Source organism: Acanthochromis polyacanthus, chromosome 5 (assembly GCF_021347895.1).
Source record: "Acanthochromis polyacanthus isolate Apoly-LR-REF ecotype Palm Island chromosome 5, KAUST_Apoly_ChrSc, whole genome shotgun sequence".
Lineage (NCBI taxonomy): Eukaryota > Metazoa > Chordata > Actinopteri > Pomacentridae > Acanthochromis > Acanthochromis polyacanthus.
In genome coordinates, this window is record NC_067117.1 from 22,000,729 (window position 1) to 22,026,825 (window position 26,097).

At 41.8% G+C, this 26,097-nt stretch overlaps 1 protein-coding gene across 1 annotated transcript in view; it reads right to left on the minus strand.

Annotated features, from left to right (window-relative positions):
- lrig1 (leucine-rich repeats and immunoglobulin-like domains 1) overlaps positions 1 to 23,340 on the minus strand; it is a 37,358-nt gene extending 14,018 nt beyond the window's left edge. The window contains 7 exon segments of the mRNA XM_022219508.2: positions 700 to 843; positions 1,349 to 1,492; positions 2,581 to 2,724; positions 3,033 to 3,170; positions 10,372 to 10,446; positions 11,338 to 11,409; positions 22,329 to 23,340. Coding sequence (XP_022075200.2) covers positions 700 to 843; positions 1,349 to 1,492; positions 2,581 to 2,724; positions 3,033 to 3,170; positions 10,372 to 10,446; positions 11,338 to 11,409; positions 22,329 to 22,531 — 920 coding nt within the window. The 5' untranslated portion in view covers positions 22,532 to 23,340.
- Positions 23,341 to 26,097: the final 2,757 nt, after the last annotated feature.

Here is a 26,097-nt window from a genome sequence, read left to right on the forward strand (position 1 = left end):
AGCATCGAGATGCACAGAGCAAACAAGCATGATCACCATCTACCTCTTTATCCCTTCTGACTGTTACACATAAACAAACACAGGCGCCACAGATAGCACGGGCTACCTCGTAGTTAGCAACGCCTCAGCTGAGCGAAGCACGTTAAAGCAGCATTACGACAGTCATGTCAACAGTACAGGAAAGACTCTCAGATAATAACTTGGTAGACAAAGGCAGTGAAGGTGATCCTTCAGTGTAATTACCACAACACAATCAGCAGAGGATTACACGGCAGTTTACCAAACCTCTGCGTTTCAGAACAGCGTACAAAAACTCTTGTCGAAGGGCTTGAGTGCTGTTGAGCCCAGCTCTAATTATGGGATAAACAGGCTTATCCTGAGAATAGCGTAGCGCATTGAGTGTTAAGGCAAAATGTCATTTAACCCTGAGGAAAGCAGACGCATGATATGGGTAGAGGGAGGGAGAGTCGGTTCTCAGGCTTTAAGACAAGCGGTTTATATCACTGGAAACAGACATAAAGGTAAACCAATTTACAGCTAAACTTGAATCTATGGTTGTTTATACAAAGTTTAAAATATCCAACTTTATTTTTAGGCTGAACTTTTTCATTGAATTTGTGCATTGAATTTCTATTTGCTTCAACAGAGTGGCACACAATGTGTTTGGGTGTTCTGGCTAAGTTAAATGCTGGCACTCACAGTTCCCTGAGCTTCTGGCAGAACTTCCATCCATCAGGATTGATGCGGGATATGGAGTTGTTACTGAGGAATAGTTGCTGAAGGGAGGTCAGTCCATACAGAGAGCCACTGTTTACCTCTGTCAGGCTGTTGTAATCCAGGTGGCTGAAAAAAACGTTTTTGCAGTGAGAATTTGTTGACACAACAGTTTTCCATATGTCAGTGGTATTATTGCATCCTGGAATGGCTAAATTTGCAGCAGTATTTGTGTAAATTGCAATGCAATTTGTGGCCATTACTCTGTTATTAAGTATGTAATTTGAGTAATTTTGGAAAAAAAAATCTGCGTCGGCAAGAGAAAAGTGTGATTTTTGTGATTGTGAGCAAGTTCCAGGAAGGGTAATTTTCTTTGGTTGGTGTGTATTCCTGTAATAGTAAGCAACTGGGACAAATAGGATTAGCCTGTCAGGTAATGCTTGCTCCAAGCACTCCAACCTCCATGTACAACCCAAATTACATAAATATGATAACTGATGATGATGTGACATGTTGTACATAACAACTAAGTGGCCAAAGCTATACATGTTGGATTATAAGTCCCTCACACGTGAACTTGCATATGTCCAACTTAATGCAAATGATTATCTTTATGTCTTAAATAGTTACATACAGAACTTTCATCTTGGCCAGGTCCCAGAAGGCTCCATCAGTCAGTTTGTTGATACTGTTTCTTTGCAGCTTGAGCACCTCTAGGCTAGACAAACCCTGGAAGGTTAGACCCTCCACTTGACGAATACGGTTCCTGTTCAGCTCACTGTAGGGCAGATGGAAAAGACACACAAAAAAAAATGCAGCAACTCATCATGAGAGAAAATCTGTAAGGCACTGTACAATGATGTCCAGGTAAAGCAAGCGGAAAACATACGTCTTTCCTTTGACTCAGAAAGGTTTTGCCCCCTTTCTACATGAGCATCCATCACAACCAAATCAAAACCATATAATCCTGCAGCTTGCAGGGATTCCTCAGTGGTGTCCTTTATGCTGGTGGCAAGATGCCAGGGCTCTATACCACAGACTTTAGCTTACAAGCAAGGGTCGAGCTATGAATATTTGTATTAACAATGATACAGTCAAGAAGGGCTGTAGAGAAAATGTAATATAAGATGTATAGAAAGTGCACTCGTTCTCTCCTTTGTATATAATGCCGAAGACGCCTGCACATGTAACAATGAATCTGTTCAGCTGCTATGTGTGTGTGAAGGCTGTAAAAGCCCTCAGGTTGGCAAAGATAAACATCCACAGAGGTTCTTTTATGTCTAATGCGCATCACCACTAGCATGTGCAGATACAGTGTCACCGAGGCCACCTGTCCAACAAAAGGCACCTGGGGAAACCACTGGAGCCACAATGGGGGGAGACTCCCATTACGTGAGTCTCTTTGCTCTCCAGAATAGAGGCGTTGAGCTACAAATGGGTCGACCTCACTGTTATGCTGGGGGGTGGAAGTTTGACAAAGATAATGGAGCATGGTGTGGGGAATGAACTAACCACTTTGGGGATATGGAAGAAGGCCATAAATCACTAATAATAGGGCCCGGGTGTTTACCTAGTCAGACCTTATCCACCCTTAGAGGTATAGCTCACACTAATAGCGTTCCAAATGTTAAACACACAGAGCTCGATCAACAGACAGTAGAAACTCCTACTTATTCAAACTCTTAATTCTTTGCTATTCTGTAATGTCTCTAAAGGCTATAACTGGGAAACTCATTCATTTTCAGCCTTAACATAAATGTCAGAAGTATAATGGTTTTGCAGGGCGAACTGCTCTGACAGATCAAAACACAACCTTGTCAGCACACTAACTATGTTGTTAAACTGATAAAATCCAGTGGTACTCACAGCTGGGTGAGCCTCGGGAGCTGGAAGGCTTTAACGGGGATCTGGCTGATGCGGTTTCGACTCACTCTCAGGACCTGCAGAGTTGAGCCCAGATGGTCCAGAGCTCCGACCTCCAACACACTGATCTTGTTGTTACCCAGGTACCTGAACACAGACAAACCACGTTAAAAGATTTATAACAAACTTCAAACATGTTTATTAATGGCCAAGTTTCTCTGTCTCTCGAGTTATTGCAGATATTTCTTGTATGCTGTAATCAGTATTTCCTCATATGTTTTCACTAAAAAATGCAACTGTAGTATTGATATACAAGACAAGTATTGTTTTGTTTGTATTCCTATAAATACCAATGACTGAAAATCAAACCTTTAGAGTGAAAGTTTTTAGAATGTTTTAAAGAACCCCTCAAAGGTGTGTCACGTGCCACAGCAATGCTCCGAGACTGTACTTACAGGTCTCGTATTTGGAGTCCTGCAGGGAAGCACTGCCCTCGTAGCTCAGTGATGTCATTATTGCTCAGGTCCAACGTTTCCACAGAAAGCAGCTCTCTGGTTCGCCTGCCATCAATATTACGGATCTTATTATGATGTCTGAAAAAATAAAAAAAACACACGAAAGACATTAGGGGTGGTTGACAATTCTAGACGGTCTAGAAAGTTTACGCCATCACCTTGCTAAACTTAAGTGTACTATTCCCATCAACCCAGACAGGACACTCTATTCACCCAGGCTTCTTTAAGCCCACTCAGGCACACAAAGAGAAGAGTACACAGAACAAAGTGGTCTTCATCCACCACAAAATGCGTACTTTCAGGATTTCCACACAGGGGCTGCCTTCTTTAAACAATTCCAAGGACAAAGAAACAGTCACAAAATCTTTTAGACAGATGAGGCCTTGGTGATCAACCAGAGCCACTTGAAGGGAGTACTTCAGTGTGTGATGGAATAGAGAGAAGACTGTGATTCTCAGGAAGGTCTGGTCACTATCAAGGCTTTAATATACACAAGGACACAGGAGGAGGCACAAATGACAACAGAAAATCAAAACTTGAAAAGATGCCACAAAAATCGTGGCTGCTGATGTGTCTGAACCCAGAAAAGGAAAAAGCATGCACCCTGCCTTGCTTAAAGTTTCTTCTAGAGAAGCAGGAGAAAATAGGAGGTTCTGCATAAGGAAACATTCTAAATCAGCTATGTTTTGTCAGGCCATGTTGTCCTGGTTGAGCCAGAAGCCCAAGAGAAGACCGAACCGATCCGAGTTTTGACTTCAGCCCTGTTTAGGGGTCTTGTGTGGAATGGAGGGTCACTCACTCCACCCTATCCTGTACTCCTCAACATCTGTAGTGGGTTACTTTGAGGACCAGGACTCACACCACACAGTGCAGATGATCGAGAAAGAGAATGAATGATAATAGAAGAATGCTGTCCCAGTTATCACCCTTTAGTCATGAGGAGAACTGGATTATGGGAAATGCTGCTTGATAGCCATTTGTGTGTCTATGTATATGTGAGCGTGTCAGGAGACTGAAGGCCCACGTTATCCGAGTATACATGAAAGTCTTTGCTGGGTGACACATTTGACACATGACTGGGTGCTAACTAGGGATGGGAATTTCATTTAGTATCACTTTCATTGCCCTGACTCGTCTAAAAGAAAACTAAAGCAAACAAGTTATAAAGGACGGAAACAAGATGGAGATCAAACAGTACATCTATTTGCTACTTAACGTATCTTTAAAAAACAATGTGAACGCAGGTATACACAGAGAGAAACAGGCCAACTGTGATTGCTTTATATAATGAGGGCTCAACCCTTTAACATCCAAGTGAAATCTTACATGACAGAGCAAGAGAAACTGCAGCTTTAAAATCCATTGTGTTTGACATTGACTAGTATGGTAACTGTCAAAATTTACTGTCCAAAACTAACCAGTTAAAAACTGACACTGATAAGCTCTCGATGTACAAGGTACAGCAACGGAATGGGCAGGCACTGTTGTTTCGCACTGAAGCCAGAGCTGAATCGCTGTCTGTGTGAAAGGGAGGCGGCATGATGACAACCACGCACTGTTGTGTTACACATCACGCCTCTGGTTAGCTGGTCAGCTATGTGAAAGCTCAGACAGGAGCACCCTTACACCAGCTTATTTGGTTGAGTGTGGATGAGGAAGCAACAGCACCGTAACGAAGGGGTGTTCTTGACAGATAGCATGATCTCTGTTAAAAAGGACTATATTAATCATCCTACTCTTTCTCTCACATTTATGCCCTACTGAGATGTGTGTATAATACAGGATTACTCATACATCCAATATGTGTCAAATTTAGGCCTCAGCTCTCTCCATGTGCCCATGCGTACACTCCCCTCATCTTCCTTGCTGGTTTCATCTGTTGTGCTTTTCGATTCAGTTTCAGGCAAGCCAGTTAAACATTGGTTTTAGGCCTGTGTGATAAAATGATCGATAGATTCAATCAGAAAAATCTGATACAAACTGCCATGAAAGCACGTAACAAAAAAAAAAATAAGGTTGGTTGGATGAACAAACCCAAAGTATGGGGGCTTCTTTGCTTAATGTTTATCAAGGTGAGATGATTCCTTTTTTCTTATTTTTATTTAAGTGTGTAAATGTGACATTGTTATGTGCTTTAAATTGTCATTCAACCAATGTAATTATTACATGTTAAATGCTAAATTTGTTAAATCCAAATTGGCCTTTAAAAATGAACTCAGCTAAAATAAAACACTTCATTGGGATACATTTGAGAGCTATATCGCTCAGTCTTAATTGGTATCATTACTTTGAATTCCACCTCTGACAAGCAACAATGCGACAAACTCATGCAGCATCCGGACTGCATCCAAGCCAGCAAAAGGGGAAGGGTCACCTGACCTTGGGTTGACCCATTCAGATTTACCACCAGCAATCTTTCCAAATCTGATGTCAAGCACTGCGACCACGTCAAGCCAATTTGATGAAGTCAATGTCTTTGCAGTTGGAAGACAATTACTTGTCCAGCACTGGGGATTAGCAGACTGGCCCGTATTACGTGCACAAATATCTTTAAATCAGTTCCCATGATTTCATTACATTATTATCTATAATAATGACATACTTCAGGATGGTGTGTATGTGTGCGTGAGTGTGTGTTTGACAGAAACCGCAAGAGACAGCAGGTGTTGTACCAGTCAAACTCATCAAAACAAGGTCAGCTCCTTCCCTTCTAGCCTTCAGTCAGTGGATGAACACACAACACAAATACACACTCAAACACACACACACACACAATCATTTATTGGTGTCTGAGAGGAGGAGGGGTCACACACCACAGTGGCCCACCTGAATAAACAGTGGCAGAAATGGTTAAAGATGAGCACACATGCGCAAACACACACTCACACACACAACACAAATAACAAACGCACACATGGGACAGAGCAACAGACAGTGGCTACAGTGAGCAAAAGGAGCAAAGGAGGGTGGGAAGGAATGGGGGAGGAGAAAAGTAAGGGGGGAGAGAATTAAGGGGTGAGGTGGGGTCAACAGCTGGTGACCTTCGCTGGGAAAAACAGATCAGTCTCAAACTGGTGGGAGAAGTTGACCTCTCTCACTCTTTCTCTCGCTCCGTTCTTCTTCCGCCACTCAAACCCAAATCCACCCGCCTTCCCCCTTCCTCCCCCTTTCCTCCCACAGCCAGGGCCCAGCTGCCTGTGAGAGACAGATAAAACCTCAGCGCTTGATGTGTTTGAAGTCCACACATACAATAGTAGCGTTTATAAAAACTGATTATCATACGGCCAGTGACATTTCTGATAAAGAGGAGTTCGGTTCACTCTTGTTCTCTTTGATGTCGAAAGGCCGTATTCGCCTTGATTCTACTTAATTCCAAATCTCATTACCCTGCCCCATTGACCATCTGATTATCATGAGCCCGGCTCATTTTGACACTTCTTTTGATGTATGGAAAGTGCATCAGGGGTTTACACTAGCATGCCCACTCTCCCATTTCCAGTGTCATCTTTGAGGTTGATTGTTTGGCCTGTCCCTTCCCGTTTGAAGCTGGCGGTCGGGACAAAAGGAGAATTATTTCAAAATCAGATCATCCAGCGGGCCATATGATTTTTATCCCAAGCTGTTTTAAAGGGACCCTTTGATGTTTGCTGGGGAAGCGAGGAGCACAATGGGAAAGTTTGTGCTGCTCTGCTGTCACTCTGACACTGTGTTTTTAAAACTTTTTGTTGCATTTTTTTTGTCATCCTGCTGCGGCATTGTGGGAGTCTGCGGGATGTCAGTGAGCTCGTCAAGTGCATTGTGGGACAGTGGAAGCCTGGCATATGGTCTTTGGATGGTTCATCAGAAGCCACAATGTGCTCAGATGATTTGTTTTAGTGTTAAACTATACTCTTCACAAGATGCACCTCAAAGCTTTGCCAGAGTAATTCATGAAATTCTATTCAATTGACAGTGAACAAAAACTTTAAACTGGGCAATCATCTTGTCAGGTCTATCTGTGCCTAATGAATTCAATAAGAGCTGCAGCAAGCAAAACAAGCTGCCAGACACATCAATAAAAACCAAAAACGAGTGAGTGACAGGAGGTGTAAAAAGGAAAAAGAAAGGAAATGAGTCACCTCTCAACCAAGCAAGAGTTTAAGACAGACAAAAAATCCAGCCAACTCACTCATTTCTTTTTAGTCTATGCTATTTTAGAAATAAGCTTTCTGTACTTCATTACAATTCTGTACACTGTACGCCCACAGAAGCAAGCCAGCAAGCTCTTTGTAAATGCAAACCGATGTGATAATATTACGATGAATGACACACCTATCATGGCAAAAGTGAATCATCAACAATCTTGACACCCTTTTTAAATATACTATATACATACAAAATGTTTGCTAAAATGTATTCCTAGTGCAAAGATATAAACATTTTAACCTCCTTACAACAGAAGGGTGTAGCTTTTTTGTTTTTGTATCCATGCCAATGAAGCATTGCTTTCTTCACCTTCCAGTATGATAAATATGTATGTGGGAGGATAATCAAGGCATGCAAAACAAAAACACGCCATATATTTTAGTTTTACAGCTACTACCATTTCCCTGGGCGTCATTTGCGTCACATCAAAGTAATGTAAGTTTTTCCTGCATACAGGAAAAAAGGTTTTAGCCAGTGACAAATGAATATCACCATCACTCAATCAATAGGAATTAAGACTTGTTGTTGATAGAGGTTTCATTGACTCAAACATAATAGATAGTTTCATCATGAAATGGTGAGAAATAACATGAAAATGCATGCATTTCTTTCAAATGGAGCAACAGAGACATATTGCTTTTACTGTGCGTGGACTGAGCATGTTAACTGCCATGTGTAGTTACCCTAAAAAGGCCCATTCTGGACCAGGAAAAGCTCAGGAAACGCACACTTAATCGAACAATTTGAGAGCCAGAAATCCTGGAAAATGCCCATTTCACTAATTAGTGCAAACTTTGTCTGCAGGTAAATAATTGATACACTCAAAAACTTAGAGACGGTCAGACGGTAGCAACCACACATAAAAGGTGTTCGGCTTTGAGGAAAGGTTACTGCTGGATGAGCGGCTGAAGAAAGATACTCTGCCCGTTTGCTTGCGCATGTGTATAAGTGAGCCGCTGCCTCACACAAATTTGTAGTCAGACGACATTCCAGACAATCTCCAACCAATGGCACAGGGACACTGGCCTGCAGTCTGTACTGCTGCCTCTGCCAGGGCACACACACACACAAATACACACTCTCGAAGGCTTGGTGGTTGGCAAGTTCGACACAGTGCGTAGGACTTACATTTGGGAATAACCCTGAACCTGAGTTCACCTCTGGCTTCCTTTTTCCTTCATTTGACTCTCCGTACCCTCCTACTACCTCCTCCACTACTTCTCTTTAACCATTCCTCTTTCGACATGTGGTGATGTCATCCTGATCCGACACTATTCACATCCCTCATCTCTTACTCCCTCCCTGTTTTCTCATCCTTCCTCCCCTGCTCACCGTCACCCATTTTACTGTAAGCCATGTGACTGACAGCTGCAGCTGCAAGTGCTTCAGCGGGCCTTCACTTCAGCTGCGTGGCTTTGTAAAAATCTGACCCTCCCTCCAGCCTCCACTCCCATCAGGACTACAGGCCTTCACCCAGCAACAGGCTTCAAGTCAGGCCAAAAAAAGACACCCTGATCATTTGGAGGGCCTGCGACTAGACACTGTTTGAGCAAGCAAAGGTGAACTTGCTCCAGCCTGTTTTGTATCCTAAGCAAACAGGAGACTGTGTTAAACCTTACAGGTCCAGACTGACAAAAAGCCCAATAAAGCACAACAACAGTAGCACAAACTTGTGGGAATAAGGCATATTTTAATAAGCAGATGTCAGAGTTGCTCAATCAAACCTAAATTCCCCATTCTTACTAACTGTCCACAACTTAGAAGAAATATGCTTACCACATTAGTGCATCATGATAAATTCTGAGAAGCAGGCAGATGACACAAAGGGAGAGGCCAACGTGTGACTCCCACAGAGCTCACCACTGAAAATGATATGTTGATGACCAACATGACAGGAACTAGCAGCTGTACACTTTACTACCACGCAGTCGGCCGCCATCCCAGCAAGGTGTGAAAGAAAATACAGAGTGAAGTTGATGGTTAGCACTAGACTAGCTTAAGGGGCTTTAATTTTCTTGTTTAAGGTTAACTGAAATGTAAGAATGCTCCCTGGTCACATAAGGAAAAAAAAACAACAACTATGGCACGCTGAAAAACAACAGCACTAACAGATGATACTGGCAGAATATCGTCATGATTCTACTTAGTCCTGTGTATGTGTGCGTCGAATAACACCAAGAGTCAATGAGAACTTTCTTGTCATAAGAATAGTAACACGCTTGAATATCTGGTTGATTTTATTTGCTCTAACGTCAGAAAGCCTTTTAATGCAATGTGTTTATTTTATGTGCCAGACATTCCTTTACACATTCTTGAGCGTTGCGGTAACAGAAAATTGTTGTTGTACTGAGATAACATATAAAATTTAACAGTGTTTAACTTAGACGAGGTCTGGCTCATGTACGAATTATGTTGAAGTAACAGCACCTCAATTAGTTTCTTTCCCTAGAAAAGCATTACTAACTTTGTATTACTATAATCATACATGACACTTCTGTGGATTTCCCTTAAACCTTGCATTCAGTAGCTAGAATAGCATCAACAAACAGCCACTTTCACACCCTGAGTTTGCTTCAACTGCATAAAAATTAGGCTGCTGAGTGCACGTTTGTGACATATACAAGCATGCACACGCCCTTCCCAAATACAGCAGTAAATCTCTAGCGAGATGCCAGTGTAGGCAGTCTCCACAGGCACAGTTTCACAACTGAGAGCAACCAAGTTGGAACTATATAAGAGCTGACACTCCAAACAGCCAGCAACATTCACAGTAGACAAGACCACATGGCCAGCTAATACGACTAGTCAGTTACTCAACCACATGCTAATCACTGAAGACAGAACGCCATACTGACGCCAACAGAGCTCAAGTGGGGAGAGGATTTTTGATCTTGTTTCATGCAGCTGAGACACATCATTTTTAACTTCACATTAATGCAGTACTACTTCTGAGTTGCAAAAGCATATACATCTTCAACAGATGTCAACAGCCTATTTCAAGAGCAATTTAAAGAGGCCTCTGACCTCCGAATACAGTAACGGAGAGTCAGATAATTCTGGTATCATGTTAAGCAGTAAGTGGAGCAGTACTCACAGGTAGAGGGATACAATCTTGGAAGCAGCCCGTCCTAAATCTGGTATGGAGGTCAGCTCATTGTGGTCCAGCCGACTGAAAGTGACAAACACACAAAGTAGTAGGTAAGAGAACAAAACTGTCCTGAAAAAAAGGCACAGTGATTTTATGTTGGTACGAGGACTTTAATTGAGGATTTTTTTCAAGTAGTACAGACAGTTAATACAAAAAAAGGTGTACAAAATAGAAATGTTGCATTCATGACACTGAAAACAAACGAAAACACAAATTCTTACTTTATGTGTCAAATTTAGCTTTAGAAAGGCAACCAGTGTGGTTGGGGTTGCTCTATATGCTCTTTCAGGCCAAGCAATATTCAATCAAACCGTGTATAAATCAAAAAAGATTTCAAATACAACTTGTCACGTCTGCTGCAGACTAAGTGGCAAGTCATCCTTTTAAAAACCAAAAATAACATAGGGGTAAAACAGATGTCCAGGAGCGTATGACTGGCCGGCTGGCCTGCCAAAGATGTCACCAGTGTGTGTATCACCAGTTAGCTCGTGTGTGTGTGTGTGTGTGTGTGTGTGTGTGTGTCTTATGTGACACAAAGCCAAGCCCTCTCCTCACCATATAAAATATTTACAAGGCCAGTGTTGGCCACAGTATCGGGTGGTGGAGGGGAGGCTTAATATAGAAAACCACCACTTAATTCTCAATTGGACTTAGTTCAAGGCAACACATATGAGGATGCTGCTAGGAAGTAGAATGGCAATCATGGACATCAGTCAGAATTAAGTCATTGATGAAAATGTTTCACTACTGACACTTGTGGACTGAAGTAAAAAACACTAAGTCTTTTTAAAGAGAAAGAGACTTGAACGCGCCATACTTGGAGTAGTCCAGAAGAAAGTGTTCAGGGGTTGCTGGCGACTACTTCAGTGGAAATCATGTCTATGGGAGCGTATTCTGTTGGTGACTACTTACAGCTCTCTCAAGTTGGGAAGATTGGCAAAGGCTTCAACACTGATGGCAGTCAGCTTGTTGTGGCCAAGATTTCTGAAAACAGACAAGATATGAATACAAAGGTTAGTTAAATCAAACAAGAGACGACAAACCTGAACTAAATATCAGCAATGCAACCGTATTTTTTCATATCTTTTATTGTATCGTTCATTGCCATTTTCACTAGTTTAAATAAGTATCCTGATCAATAGAAACAATTATGTCTCCCATTTGACAAACAGCCTCATCCGTCCACATTAAGTATGCCTGAAAACACTGCAGTACATAAATTCAGGCAGCCTTCAAGGAGGACCCAGATCAATATTATCGATGGAGTGTCTCTCTCCTGGCTCACTTTCCAAACATAGTCCACAGGCCATTCATCTGCAGCAGTCAATTTGCACTTTAGGCTAACAGTGTATTTAATAGCTGGCACTTGACTTGTACAGAGACTTATTAGAGAGTGATTTGTCCAGTGATATAGCGATACTGCTGTCAGAGAGCGAGGGAAAAGGTGGGGGTATGGGTATGGTGGGTGCATCGAACACACATCTGCATTTCAGATTGAGATTCCCAGACCACATGAATTGAGTTGATTTCACGCATAAACAAGTGCTATCTCTGTCGCACACACACACCTCCTGCCTAGCTGGCATGCAGCCTGCCTGTTGGCAGACAGGAGGCTGCACTGAGAGCGGTGTTTGTGTTTGTGTGGTGGGGTTAGGCTAGGCAAGACAAAGGGAGCCCACAGCTCCGAGCCGCCTGCCTCCCGCCCCTCCATCCCTCTGTCCAGACGTGAGAGACGGCCCAGGAATGTTTCACAGGCCTGCCGAGAGATGGCTACTTGTTCCCAGAGACTGGGGACACTTTTACCTGATGTAACACATTCCTCATTCTCTTGTCCCACTGTGGCCTTAAAAGACCGCTGCAGGGAGCGAACAAGGGGGAAGTTTGGCAGCTAAACTGTGTGGCAGAGGCAGTTAATTCATGCCATACATATTTTAAAAGAAATCTTATGTGTGGACGCTGGGTTAATTCCACAGAAAAATACAGTTACTTTTACACTGCGCTTTTTACAATTCATGCCTATCAATCTCAATCGCCATCTCACTTGACAGATTTCCCTTTCTTGTCTCCTGTGCTCAATTGCAGATAATAGCAGTCTCCTTCCCCAATTCTCTCTGCGTGTATATGTGTGTGTGTGTATATGTGTGATGAGATAATAGCAGAGCATGTGTCTACCCTCAAGGCACAGGCTTGACAAGGAGGTGGGCATGCACGTCTCTGTCATGATCATTTACTCGGGCACCTCCCTTTGTGGCTCAGATCGCTAAATTGTTGTCCCCTGCAACAGGAGGCAATTACCTTGTTATGGTGAAGCAAAAAAAAAAAAAAAGAAAAAGTCACACAGCATTCCCATTGACTACCTCTGCCTGGAGGTATGTATAATTAACCAACACACACACACAGATACATACAGCTTAGACAAGATGAACTTGAAAGAGTGCCGTCATCTGGAAGAGCAATCAGTGTTTCTCGACTGCTTTTGGCACAAAACAGGTTAAGGAATTTAACTAGTCAGCCTGGCAATACAAGCTAATAAAAATGTCTTCAGGAACTTCACCACCAAAGAACTTTGTTAGCTTTTAAAGGTGGAGGAAATTAATTATGCACATATTCAAGCTGAAAATACAGAAAAGGATAAAAGAAAACAAAGGGTTGACCAAAAATAAAAAAATTAAAAAAGGAACAAGTCACATTTGAAAGCCAAACCTGCCGTACTGGTGCTAAAGGCCACAGCAACAAACAAAACTGGTCCTTTGTGTGTGTACGTGAGCGTGCATGTACCTTTTCCTTAAGTCACCTATGGTGTTTACACAACGCAGTCTTTTTCTCTCCACTTCATTCAGACAGATTTATTTTCCTGCCTATCAGATGAGATAAGTTTCACAGTGTTTTAACACCTACTGTAGGAGGCGATGGTGATAAGGCTGGCTTCCCTCCCTCTCAAACTCCTTCCCCCTCCCTTTTGTGGAGGGGAGAGAAGGAGTGGGCGGGTGGAGGAGGACGCGACTCCAGCGCTAAGCATGGTTAATGCTTTCCACAAAGTGACCTTAGACTCTTACCGTTTCTGGAAGAATATGCTTTGTCGGTATCAGAGGCATAGAAGTCATTTGAGTTTTTCATTATTTCACAAGCAGAGATATGCAGATGCCAACACCAACAGAAGAAAACATATTCAGAAGAATAAGAACTATACAGATATCCTGTAAAATGTTTAACTGGGTTTATCCTTCCATAAGCTTCTGTCATATAATTCAACTAGCTGGAAAAGGAAGTATATTTAAGATGGCAAACACTACTAAGTCATTTAGTTCTCAAAACATTTGAATGCTTCAAAGGCTGCATTCCATTGTATGGTACAACTAGTTTATAATGGGCAGGACTGTTTGACATTAGTCAGCAGGATCAAAATCAAAAGTGCTCTCAGCCAGGTACTTAACCAAAGAAACTGTGGGATAATAAAGCTGCATGTTGAGCCAAAGGCAAATTTTCCCACTGAATTCAAGCTGTTCTGACTGGTGCACTGCAAGCCAGGTGAACAATCAAATATAGGAAACAGGACACGTTTAACAGTCATCATCTAGTCTACACTGTAGCTTCGTCTGTGCCCTGGCAAACTGCAGGCCATCATTAAGCACAAAGGTCAACATAACCTGCTTTCTGTCAGCAGAACTGGAGAGACATGAAACAAGAGGGCAGCTGGAGCGAGGGCTCATCTGGGATAAAGAGGCACAGTCACACTCCCACCTTCTAACCCCACCAAGCTGCCTCAGTCCAACGCCTCCCCACACAGTACCAAAAAACACTGAAATATTGGGACTAATCAGGAGGGGAAAAAACTAAAGCACAGACTGAACAGTGGTTTAATCAGTTTTGTGTTTAATCAGTTAATCAATAGGAAATATATGTTCTAAGTCATCACAAAAGCATTAAAATTGTTGAGTCAAATATAAAAAACATGCTAAACTAAAATAATTGCTACATTTTATGGAAAATTGTTATTAGTAGCAGGCCCCTTTATCACATAAGTCAACTGACGTCATCATAAGTTAGCCAAAAATTCCAAGGTTACAAGAAAAATCTGAACATTTGTTTCAATGTTTGCCAAACTGGAGAAGAGCTCATCAAAAGACAGAGCGATAAACTCATTAAAGGCCAGCAACAGTCTGAGGAAGAAAAGTAGGGCTCAGTGCCGGCAGCAGGCCGTCATTGCTGGACCATGTAGCTGATTTGACATATAAAACTCATTAAAAGGCTTTAAAAAATAGCTGTGTTAAGGGTGCTGTGGGAGTAGAGGAAAGCTGGGAGTACTGGAGTGATGTCATCGCATATGACACTATGCTTGTAAGTCAGCGAATAGTCTCTGTGTGGGAGAGTGGAGATGTGGGAAGCAAAGAAGTGAGCAGAGACTTACACATACAGAGATACATCATCATTATCTTTCCCATTTCTATCACAGACAAATGCAGTGTGAACTTTGCTCGCTGAAAGTGTGAAGTGATGTCAGTGATGAGCCTTCTGCGGTCCAGCTGTGAGACAAAGGCCCTTTAATGTGGTCGATTTCAGAGCATCATAAAACTGGTCAAATAATAACCTGTGTCAGAAAGCCAGACACACACACATACACACGGCTCTTCCCGTCATTAAGGGCCAGTTTATAGCCCAGCAACTGCAGTGAGAGTGTACACAAAGCTAACACCAGCTCCAGGCCACCATTTTACACAGAAGTCACACAGGGAAGGAGAAAGGGAGCCAATATCTTATCAACTTTGACAAGGTTAAAAGCATAAGCCGGCCAACAAGACTCGCTATAACAATGATAACTCTGATTCATTAAAATGTGTGTGAAGAAAGGCCAGTAAATGTAAGATCATGCAAGAGCAGTAAGGACTAAGGTGCAGGATCAGAGAAATGCGGCGCTGATGGGGTCAGCATATTTTACCATTTGCATTACAGATTCCCACCGCCCCCACATGCACAGCTCAACAAAGACGCTGCTCCAGCCTTTGAAATCGGTCAGGCTAGGAGCGTGACTCAGTTTCTGAAGTTTTTTCCAAGGCGGGAAGGCGGGCCACATCTTGGGGCCATGTGCCGCGGCGTTCTCTACGCTCCACGTTGGGGCTGAAGCAGGAGATGGAGCAGTGTACTCCAAACAAACAGCGACAAGGTTGGGAAAAGAGTCTACACTGGCCTGAGGCACCGCTTGAACCCATGACGAGGCCCAGTGAGCTCGGACACTCCAGATGAGAAGCGCTCATGCTGTCCAAATTGCATACATGTATGTGCAAACCTGGTCCATACGCACACAGGATAATGGTTCTGCATTAAACACTGGGTTTTAACGTGATAACAATGTAATTTGTTAGAAATGGCGCCAGACTAGTTCATTGTGAGTACAGGGAAATGAGTGTCCCCAATTAATCTGAAAGAACAACAAACACAGTATGTCTTTTCCGTGGGGCTATTGTTGCAGTACTATGCAGGCAGCTGACCTTGTGCTCTTAACTTCAAAGTGAAGAAAAAGACAGACAGTTATTCATTTGTCAAATTTTTCCCCTAGTTATGTGTATTTTACTAGCAGCACAATAATTACTCATGATTAGAAAAATAATTGCACATGAATGTGAGGTTGTCTAGACATTGAAGGTCTGATGCTCCTTTCTGCTACATGAGAAAGCAATGAGACTGGGGCGGTGGGGTTGAAAAAGAGAAGTCTGGCCCAACTTAGCACTCCAATCTCCCCTTTTGTCTCGAAGGACTGCCTGTTTTCTGGGTAGAAGCTGCTTCATTTGCTCAGTACCTCTTGCTCTCTGTCCAAGTCACGCTTTTTTCTAACATCTTCTCCAGATTTCCAAACTCTTACCAGATGTAGAGAATTCACAGATGATTCATTGATCGAGCCCACTTTGTAGACACTGACTTCAGGGGAGAGGGAAAGAGGAAAAAAAATAACTTGGCGCCCTAAAGTGTCTTCACAAAAGGGCCATCTATTCTGCTGACTGAATTCCTGCAGAATGACTGTGGCAGCAGCTGTTTGATTGTCATTAAAGCCAGTGTGGGGCCATGAGCTCATTCCGTATCTTCATGTTAATGCCAGACTTTATCTGCTCTTATAAGTGAAAGGGCCCAACCTTAACTGTTTCTCCCCAATTTATCCACAGCTAATGTGCTGCTTGAATGACTGCAACTGAATCAATGTTATTATCAGAAGACAATTGCCTAAAAAAAGGAAAAAGAAAAAACTAGATTACCATTTTAAACTTTTATATAAGAACTTTTATTCATGTGAATTCTAAGACACTGATAAGGAAGGAGAAAGTGAAGAGTAGCTGATAAAAATCTGTGCCAATGATAATATCATCTTAAACCCTTCCAAAAGCTCAAGTTGGGACACGAAAAAATCTGCCAAAGAACGTGCGAGTCACAGGGCTATCAAAACTATGACAATAAACAAACTTGGTATAATCACTCCCAATACCACAAGATTACAAGGCTGCGTGGTGAGAAATGCCCTAGAAACCACAAGGGGCTCAGTCGTGCTGAGTGCTGCTGCTGTATCTCTGACCTAACTGCTGAAATAATCATGTGTTGATCATCAGGAGATGAAACCCGTCTACAGCGTAGTGTTCATACATCAGTCAGTCCTTATATCAAGTTCAAACTTACTAGCGATACAAATTTGTTACAAAAACACTGAACCAAGGGCAAGCATGTGTGTAAAATTACTTACACACTTATTAAAAGGTTACATAAAGCAAAACACTACCTAAAAATAAAGTGTGTGCGCGTGTGTGTCTGACAATATGTGACATTCAAGCAGACAGTCCTGTAATGTTTGATTTCCTCTGAGCTCCTTCTGTGCGTTACAACATGTGCAACAGTGGTTGAGGTTTCTGACCACTGACAGGACTTTCACCAACTAGTGGAACCAGCCCGAAGGCAGCAGCAGCAGACCGTGACATTAACAAAACACTTCCATGCAGTGGGTGGAAAAAATCCCCCCGCCTCCCCTCATATTCCCCCCAGGCCAGGTGATCTGCAGCCACAGCCGTACCCCCCCCCCACACACACACACACACACACACACACTGAACAGTCCACAACCGGCCAGCTGAGCTCCCAGTCCCTGTCAGGAAACCACCAACACAAACCCAACTTCCTGAGGGCAGAAGCCAAAACCAACTGTTGGGGGTGGTGTTTACCAATAAGGCATTAACTGTGAGGTTTAAGGCTACGGCTTGGGGTTGAGTCGCAGCAGAACGTTTGGTGTAGACTAAGCAGGGTTGCCAGCACATTTAAAAACTTGGGAAAGCACTTCGGAAATGCTGGATCACAAAGAGGATCATTCAAGATCAGGGTTCTTTTTCGCTTTTTAACTGAAACAGCAGCAGTAAACTGATAATACAAGGGCTCAATACTGACAAATGGAAATAAAGACAAGCACCGTAAAGAATTGCAGCTTTCTGCAGCAGGAAGAAACTAATGAAAAAAAGGTCAAAGCCCATAAAAAATGTAGCTTTATATAACAGTAAAAAGGACTTTGCAATGTCATTTGAGAAAAGACGGAGAGGCGATGGCAAACAGACTCCCTGTATTTGCCTTATCTCTATCCAACAACGGCAATCATGGCCAAAATTAGTAATGCTCATGCTTTTATTTACTCACAAAATCCCATTACGCCTGTGGCACAGTGGGCAAAAATGCTTTTTATACACATTACTGCAGCTGCAAATAAGATAAGACACCACTCCTGAGAGAGAACATATGACTGTGTGAGAGCAAACTTGCTTTGAATGTTGTTAGGCTATTCATCAATCAGAAAGAATAGACAGGCATCTGAGACTGGTGGTCAGTTTGCTAAATGTTAGGAGCACTGATGAGAAACAGCAAAGTATACGTCTGACAGCTAAATTCATGGTCACAGCATCTTTGCAGAAGCTAGAAGTGTTCACTGTAAGAACCCCAGTGCTTGACGACAGAGCTGGGGCAAATAATTGATAAAGCAGTTTACTGTAAATAATATCTTTGCAATGCATAATAAATTAACACAGATATAAGAATGTAACACTTATTTTTCATTTAGTCAATCACACACTGCCTCTACAACCGTAGCCCCCTCAGTCCTTGTCCAACCAGGATGTGCTAACATGTTTGTTTCCCTCAATCCTCATCAAGGATGTTTTCTCACACAGGACCATAAAAATCACGGTCCTGAAGGGAGACTATTTTGACAACTGGAAAGCATTAGTGCTTTTTTTTCTTTTCTTCACCAAAAACTGTGGTCTTTGTTTGCGCCTCAGAGGACTTGGGACTGCTACTGATGGACGCTCAGCAGACCAACACCCGCCCTCTGACTACCTATCTTCCCTGGACAAATGTTCATCATTTCTTCCAAAATTATTACAAAGCTTAAATGAAAGTGACTAAAGAGAGGAGAGGGGGCATAATGAAGGTGTTACACTCCCTTCTGAAAATGAATTATAGCATGTTGTAGTTCATCCGTAAAGCTGAGTAATAAAGGCAGATAAAACTACAGTTGCAAACTGGTGATTGTACTCTCTTTTGGGGAAAAAAATCAGCATTAACAAGACATCACGCTAGACAAAGTGTCTGTTTTGTTTGTGACAAATGTATACATACATATTTTGCAAAAGTGAAGGTGATTTGGCTGCAGTCATTATTTCGGCAACCCAGCATCTACGCTTTGTTTTCGCAAACAAATGAGTAAAAACAATCAAACTGTGGCAAAATTAGTGAGCACACATAGTATTTTAGCCCCTAAGGAAAACAAACAACGTCACCGTTGTGTTACTTTTGTAGAGGTTAATTTGCAAGAAATTGTTTCTTGCATTGCAAATTAACAGCTCCTCCTGTGACAGTTACACATACAGTAAAAAACATTTAGAGAAACAGCTTGTGATTATAAAACAATACAAATTGAACATTTTGGATTTGCAGTTTCATGACAAAGAGTAAAAGTGCTGCCAGCACCATTAGCCACCTGCTTAAAAAACTAAATCTGTAGCTTTCCTACACCTTGGTCAGACTCTGATAACTCTCTGGAAGAATGAAGTCCTTCTGTGAACTGCTGTATAATTGCAAGCCCTGAGGTTCATTACTGTAATCCCAATTTAAGAGCCTGTACAAAGCTAATTGCAACAGCTACATGACAGCTCAATCACTCTTCACCCACACAAATGGGTGGGAAATCATCATTTGTTCTGTGTTGGATTTATTCGCTCTGCTTGAAATTGATCTTAGTTTTAATGACAGCAAAGAAAAGCACAGAGTTTAAAGTTTACAACTAACTCGCAGCTTCTTGCTTACTAACACCTGTAGCCAGACATACTTTAGCCATTTATTTAACAGTTAAATTCTACAGGTGTTCTTTTTTCCCCTTTCAGATTGTCCAACAATCCAAATCTGTGTTTTACATAGAAAAGAGAGGGCACAACGCTGGTCTATTTGTCCTGAATTTATTGACACCAAGCAACACTGTGCTTCCTAACATCACAACTGCTGCTCTGTCCCTGTGGTAAACATAACAGAAGCAAATGATTACACACTGATTTTCCTTGGCTCAGATGCCTGAAGGTCAAGATGTACAAACACACTTTGTTTAAAGCCAAATCACTGTGCACAGATACTCTCAGCTGTATTGACAGGCTAAAACAGTTTTTGTTGCATTTTGCCACAAGCCTTGTTCTACCGACATGTCTTTTGAAACAACACTAGTTTCCTTTTCATTTGTGCATACCATGTAGCGCACATGCACTACAACTTTGAGACCGCAACACATTTTTTAAAAAATCCTGCCACTCAAGCAGACAGAGTTTAAACAAACTAGTTCATAGTGGGATCAAAAATGAAACTGTCCATGCTCGACTCTTTGGGTTTACAGTAATCATCTACTCATTTACAGACCCCGGAGGAATAGAGCTGGTTTCCTTTGAGTTGCCTGCCAACATCCAGTGACTATCTCAAGTGGTGTGGAAATGTGCAACCTAGGTGTTTTAAAAGATAATTCAAAGCCATAAAGCCATTCCCTTTGAAAACAACAAGATTGCGGGTCCTTAAATCTTGACCGATAAGGTTTGGACGAGATAACAGAAGTAGGCTTGGAGCGACGCAGGGCTCACGCAGGACCCTATCTTTGCACAAACCAAAAGGTTTAGAGCAGCTGTTTCAGATGGGACACTTGCCCCACAATAGATATCCACTGTCCATGAAGACAGCAGAGGCAGTGTGTGTCCGTGTACATGCATGATAAACAGCGCCTGCACTTGGCTAAGATGTGCTTCAGGGCAATGAGGCTACCCGGGCACAAATGTCCTTATTCATGTTTTTAGAAGACTTTTTAAAAGTTGCATTCCTGACTTCACAGGGAAAGATAAACTGCCCCATGCAGGAACCTGGGAGCCAGAGGAGTCTTTGGGCCTTTGGTCTTAAACCCTGAGTTCCCAGCAACACACACACGCTGAAAAACATGTAACAAGATGCCTAACTGTTACTGAGCATTGTCATTTACCACTGGCTATAGTGGCTCCAATACACAGCAGCGAGAGCCAGAATCTCAATTGCAAGGATAGAGGGTAGTGTTGTTTATGAGTAGATAGTGTCATTCAGCTCAGTAAGTGCTGAAGTTCCCAAAACACTGAGGGATGCTTCATAAAAATGTCCCAAATTGGCTCATTTCCTAAATGAGCTGGCAGACAGGGTTTCGCCTGTTGTCAGTCGTACCCTGGGGAATGGATTCATTTACAAAAAAATTGAATTTGTGAGCGATGGCGAGCAACACAGAAAGAGGAATTAGAACAATACCTGTCACAATCTGATTTAATAATGCAGAGGTTTATTTGTTATGACATGTTCGAGTATATTTGTTTGCTCTGCCTGAGAGGACTATTTGTTCAGTCTAACACTAGAAACATGAATACATTTTATTCTTAACTAAATTAGTATGTACTCGTCTTGTACTTGTGTGACAGAAAGTGTGAAAAATTGGACTGAAAAGAATAACATGCTGTGAACTGTAATACTGAATTACATTTCTGAAAGTATTTCAGTTTTGAAGGGCATCAACTTAAAAATGAAGGCATATTACACAAGAAAGTACACGAATACAAACAAATGAATCTGAAGTTATTGAGGGTAACACCTATCTGAACAAGAAAAGCATTGATTTCAAACTCAATGCGCCCTGAAAGCAAAGCATTCCCCCCTCATCAGAACTGGAATACTTTTAATTGCATGTGCACCTCCTTCTGCAGTTATAAAACACCTGTTTACTTCTTGCAACCACAAGCCACCCAGCTTAATTAAATATTATTCAATATTATCATTAGATAATACCGAAATACACAACAAATCTAAATTCAAACAGGCTTTCATTTTGACTGTTGAGAAAGATCATGAGAATGTTTAATTCATGAATTGCATAAACAATCCTAATCAAGTTACAACATGATGTCTGGGGACTGCCTCAGAGAGAAGTGCTGGTGGTTTGTTGTTCCATTAGTGTGCAGATTGGGCTGCAGGGACCTCCGGGAGGCTTTAATGGGGCAACAGGGTCTCCCCAGCAAAAAAAATAAATAAATAGGGAGAAATTCACATTCATTAGGAATTCACTTAAAGTTATAAAGGATGCACAGCCGCTGTGACAGCTGAACCCACTCCCCCTGTTAAGAATTGACAGACAATTAAGCAACTCAAATCAGAACCACAAAAATCTCCTCTGACTGGATTCCTGGAGAGAAAGCCATATCAACGAGGCTTGGTTCCTCACAATTCCCCTCACAAACAAAGTTTTAAAGTTTCAGTTGTTGTACACTTTCTCTACAAACATCGTTATCCCGTTATGGACTGGTCAATAAATAGGCTACTGGGGGGCAACTAAGCGCTTTACTTACAAGGAAACAGTCCGGACTGGAAGGTCCAGAGGCGTAGCCGTCAGCTCCAGGTTGCTACAGTCCACTGAATCTCCACTGCAGGTACAGTTCTGTGCACAGGGCAAATCTGAACCCAATCCATAACTGATCATCAGTTCGAGCGACAAAATTAAATAAAAAATACACCGACACTCATATCCAAATCGTCCCAGGGACGCCGCCATTTTGTATCCAGTTTTAATAGCGCGGCCGCTGAGCTTGTCTCCTGGTGTCCCGCAAAGTGGAATAATTAACGTAGCTTCGAAAAGACGAGAAGCTTGTTATAAAACATTAATTGTCTTGTTGTAACACGGAGGTTAGTGGAAACAGCTTTGTAGGAGTGAAACGTTTTCCGACCCACCAACGTTCATTTCTGTCACAAGTCTCCTCGCCAACTTTCTCCTCTGGTGTCCGACGCGGGCTACAAATCAAAGGTAAATCACAGATTAACCACCATATCTCGACAGAGGCGAACTTACACGTCGCTTTAAACTTAGGTTTAAGTTTCGGGATTGTGTCCATAAAAGGCTAAAAAACTTTCTGGCGACACGTTTGAAACCATGCAAAATGTTAAAGGACACTGCGCCCGGACGGCTCTTAAAAATAACAAGCAGCGAAACAGCGGCTAAAATGTTAGCAAAACTTAGCAAACAGAAAAAAAAAGAAAGACGTGTAACGGTGTTGTTAAATTGTCCACAGCTAACTTGTGAATTAGTTTGGAGCCGCTTGGGTAAGTGCCGAAAACTCCAGCGTTGGTGTGTGAAGCCCGAGAGCTGCGTATCGTCCAAAACCCGAGCAGCACTTGAACCGCAGCCGCAGAGTACATCCAACTTTCATCCGAAGCAGCTCCACCGACAGCTTATCAGGTGCAGTCTGCGGTCACAAAATCTCGACGATCCGATTAATAGCAAAATAGAGTCCCCCCTCCTTCCGACCGTGCACCACCATCATGAGTTTTTCCCTTTCCTGAGTTACTTTTTCTTTTTTTTCTTTCTTTTTTTTTTTTAACTCGCTCCGTAGTCCCACGTTGGAAGCACAACAGCGATTCCAAGGGTTCCTCCCATCGCTCGCTCTGATTGGCTGCTGCGGTTTAAGGGCTGCACCTGATTGGTCGCTCAGGGTCCTCCGCGCGTCGCAGAGTTGGAGAGCCTTTTGAGCGGCTGTCAGTCAGCGGCCGCCGGCTCCGCCCATGTTTCCCACCCCGGGGTGTGAAACCGCACCACCTCCTCTCACTCTCACTGCTTCTTAAAGAGACAATCGCCCAGATCAAGCTCTGTAATCGCATTATAGCAAGCCATAATAACATAATTGGTTTGAATGCCCTAACAATTCCGTTTAAAATGTTTGTGTCAGTGGGGCTGACATCAAGATTAACATGTAAAAGAAGGAGTAATAAACAGTATGCTTCCTTCAGTGTTCACACAGGGCATCTGGAGGAGAAAACAAGCAAATGGTTACTTTATTATTCTATCACTTATTATACAGCAATCAGTAGCCCTTGTGTTTGTCAGTGCATGTCTATCAACTGATTTTAACTTCACTCAAAATCTTTAGCTGTTCAGCAGATATCATGCAGCAGCAACAGACAGTTCAGCTTTTTCCAGCCTCACTGAAATATTTATTTAGTTCACATGTTTTAAAGTGTGTGCGTGTGTGGTGCATGTCAAAAGGCTGCAGCTGCTTTATATCTTCTCTTGATGTGAGCCTAAATTCATGTCAAAAAGCTCTGTCAAATAAGATAAAATTCCAACCAGATACGCGAGTTCGGTTGATGGTGTGCATTTGATGGACAGTAAAGGCATCTGCTGACATCTGTTTCTTAATTATAATTATTTTCTTTTTAAGTAACTCAAAATGAAACAAAAATATCTGAGTGTTACTAATTAAAGACTCCACTGTATTTTAGAGGGAAATACTGTGCTTCGCAGATCAAGTTTTGTCATACAAAGCACACGTTTAACCTCTCAGCAGAAGTGTTGGAACGGCAATTCAGATCTGTTTCTTGAGTAAAAGTAACAATACCACAGTGTAGAAGCACTCTGTTCAAAGTCCTGCATTCAGAATTTTGCCTAAGTAAAAGAAAAGAATTAAAACCTACTTACAAGTACCAGAATTTGGCTACTCATTATGCAAAATTGCCCATTGCAGAAAAAAATATTACTGAATTATAATTTTTGATTCTCTCTAAATATAAGTTTGCAGCGGGTAAAGGTACTGCAGGGTATATAAATACAAGATATAATTTTAAGAAATAACAAGAAAAAACTACATAGAAACCACAACTATTGTAGGTCCATAAATATGTGTAATGTCTAACAAAGTTTTTAATAAAAGAAAAAAAATGTATTTTGACACAGATAATGTCAAACTGTAGTAACTATAGCTGTCAGATAGATATAGTGGAATCAAAATTATTTTATTTGCCTCCACAATGCAGTGTAGTAAAAGTATAAAATGGAATTATTACCTTTAGTTGCACTTGGATACAGTTCTTAACAAAATGCCCTTAGGTACTTTCCACCACTGTCAGCACGCATAAAATAGTTTAAATTGACCATGTGTTGAAAATACCATCACCCCATGTTAGCAATAATACTACAGCTTGTGTTATTGATTCATTCAATAATTTTCAAGTAACAGAATGTATGCTTTCATAAGACACTTAAACAGATGCATTCAAATGAATGATTTTGCTTTTGAATACTTTGGTACATTTTGCTAATTATACTTTTCTCAACTCAAATTTTAAGTCCAGGACTTTAAACTGTGCTTTAAAGTGTCTCGAAGCAGTTTTACTTAAGTAAAGAACATTTTTCTTCCCCATTGTAAACACTGTGCGAAAAACTGCAAATGTTTTGCGCAGGTGTGTTTGAGCACGTGCATATGCAATTGTGTGCTAACTAGGTGTGTATAATTGTATGAGCAAACACACTTGTACATGTGTGTATCTGTTTGTTTTGTGCATCAGGAATGATCTTTTTACCATCTGAGCATGCCCTGTAACGGCCACACGATAGCATAAAATTCCTCCCAAATGTTGAAATGATGTTTGCCTGTTGTCTCCAAAAAATGCACATCTGTTATAAATCAGTGGTCCCGTCAGCCTGCTGGCCCCATGAACACTTTTTCTCATCACATTTTTTTCTTGGCACTGACAGATTGTATTGATTGACTTTGTCAGAGCCATTGTGATCGCTTTGCGTTGGGAGAAGGCCCAGCTTTCATTGCTATTAATCACAGCAGCGAGGACACAGATATTCACACCTGCAGCACCGCAGGCAGTTTAGTGGCGCAGTTCCTTGTTCCCTTTCCAGTGAATAGACGAAGGTTTCACATTGCATCATGTGTGTGTGAGTCAGCACGGTAGCCTACAGGTGAGGCCTCTGGCTCTTGGAAGCAAGGAAAATATCTGAGAAATGAGACCCTGTAAAAACATGAATTCACTGGTGGTGGAAAACTGAGTAATGGAGGAAAACCAATTTCTACGATGTGTCCTATACATCCGATTTACTTTGAGACATGTGAGTTACTTGGAGCTTTTTAATAAAATGTAAATGTTTTAAAAGGAGTCTTTTCTTATTGTTTCTCAGATCTAAATAACATATAAGCCTGATAGAAAAAAAATGCAATTATCAATGAGTGATCTATTCAAGCTTGGGTAGGCTGTATTTTTTGGCATTATTGGACAAAACCTTTCAACGTATTGCAGTTCAAGTGTGAGAAAACTAGGCTTCTGCACCTCCTCTTGAGT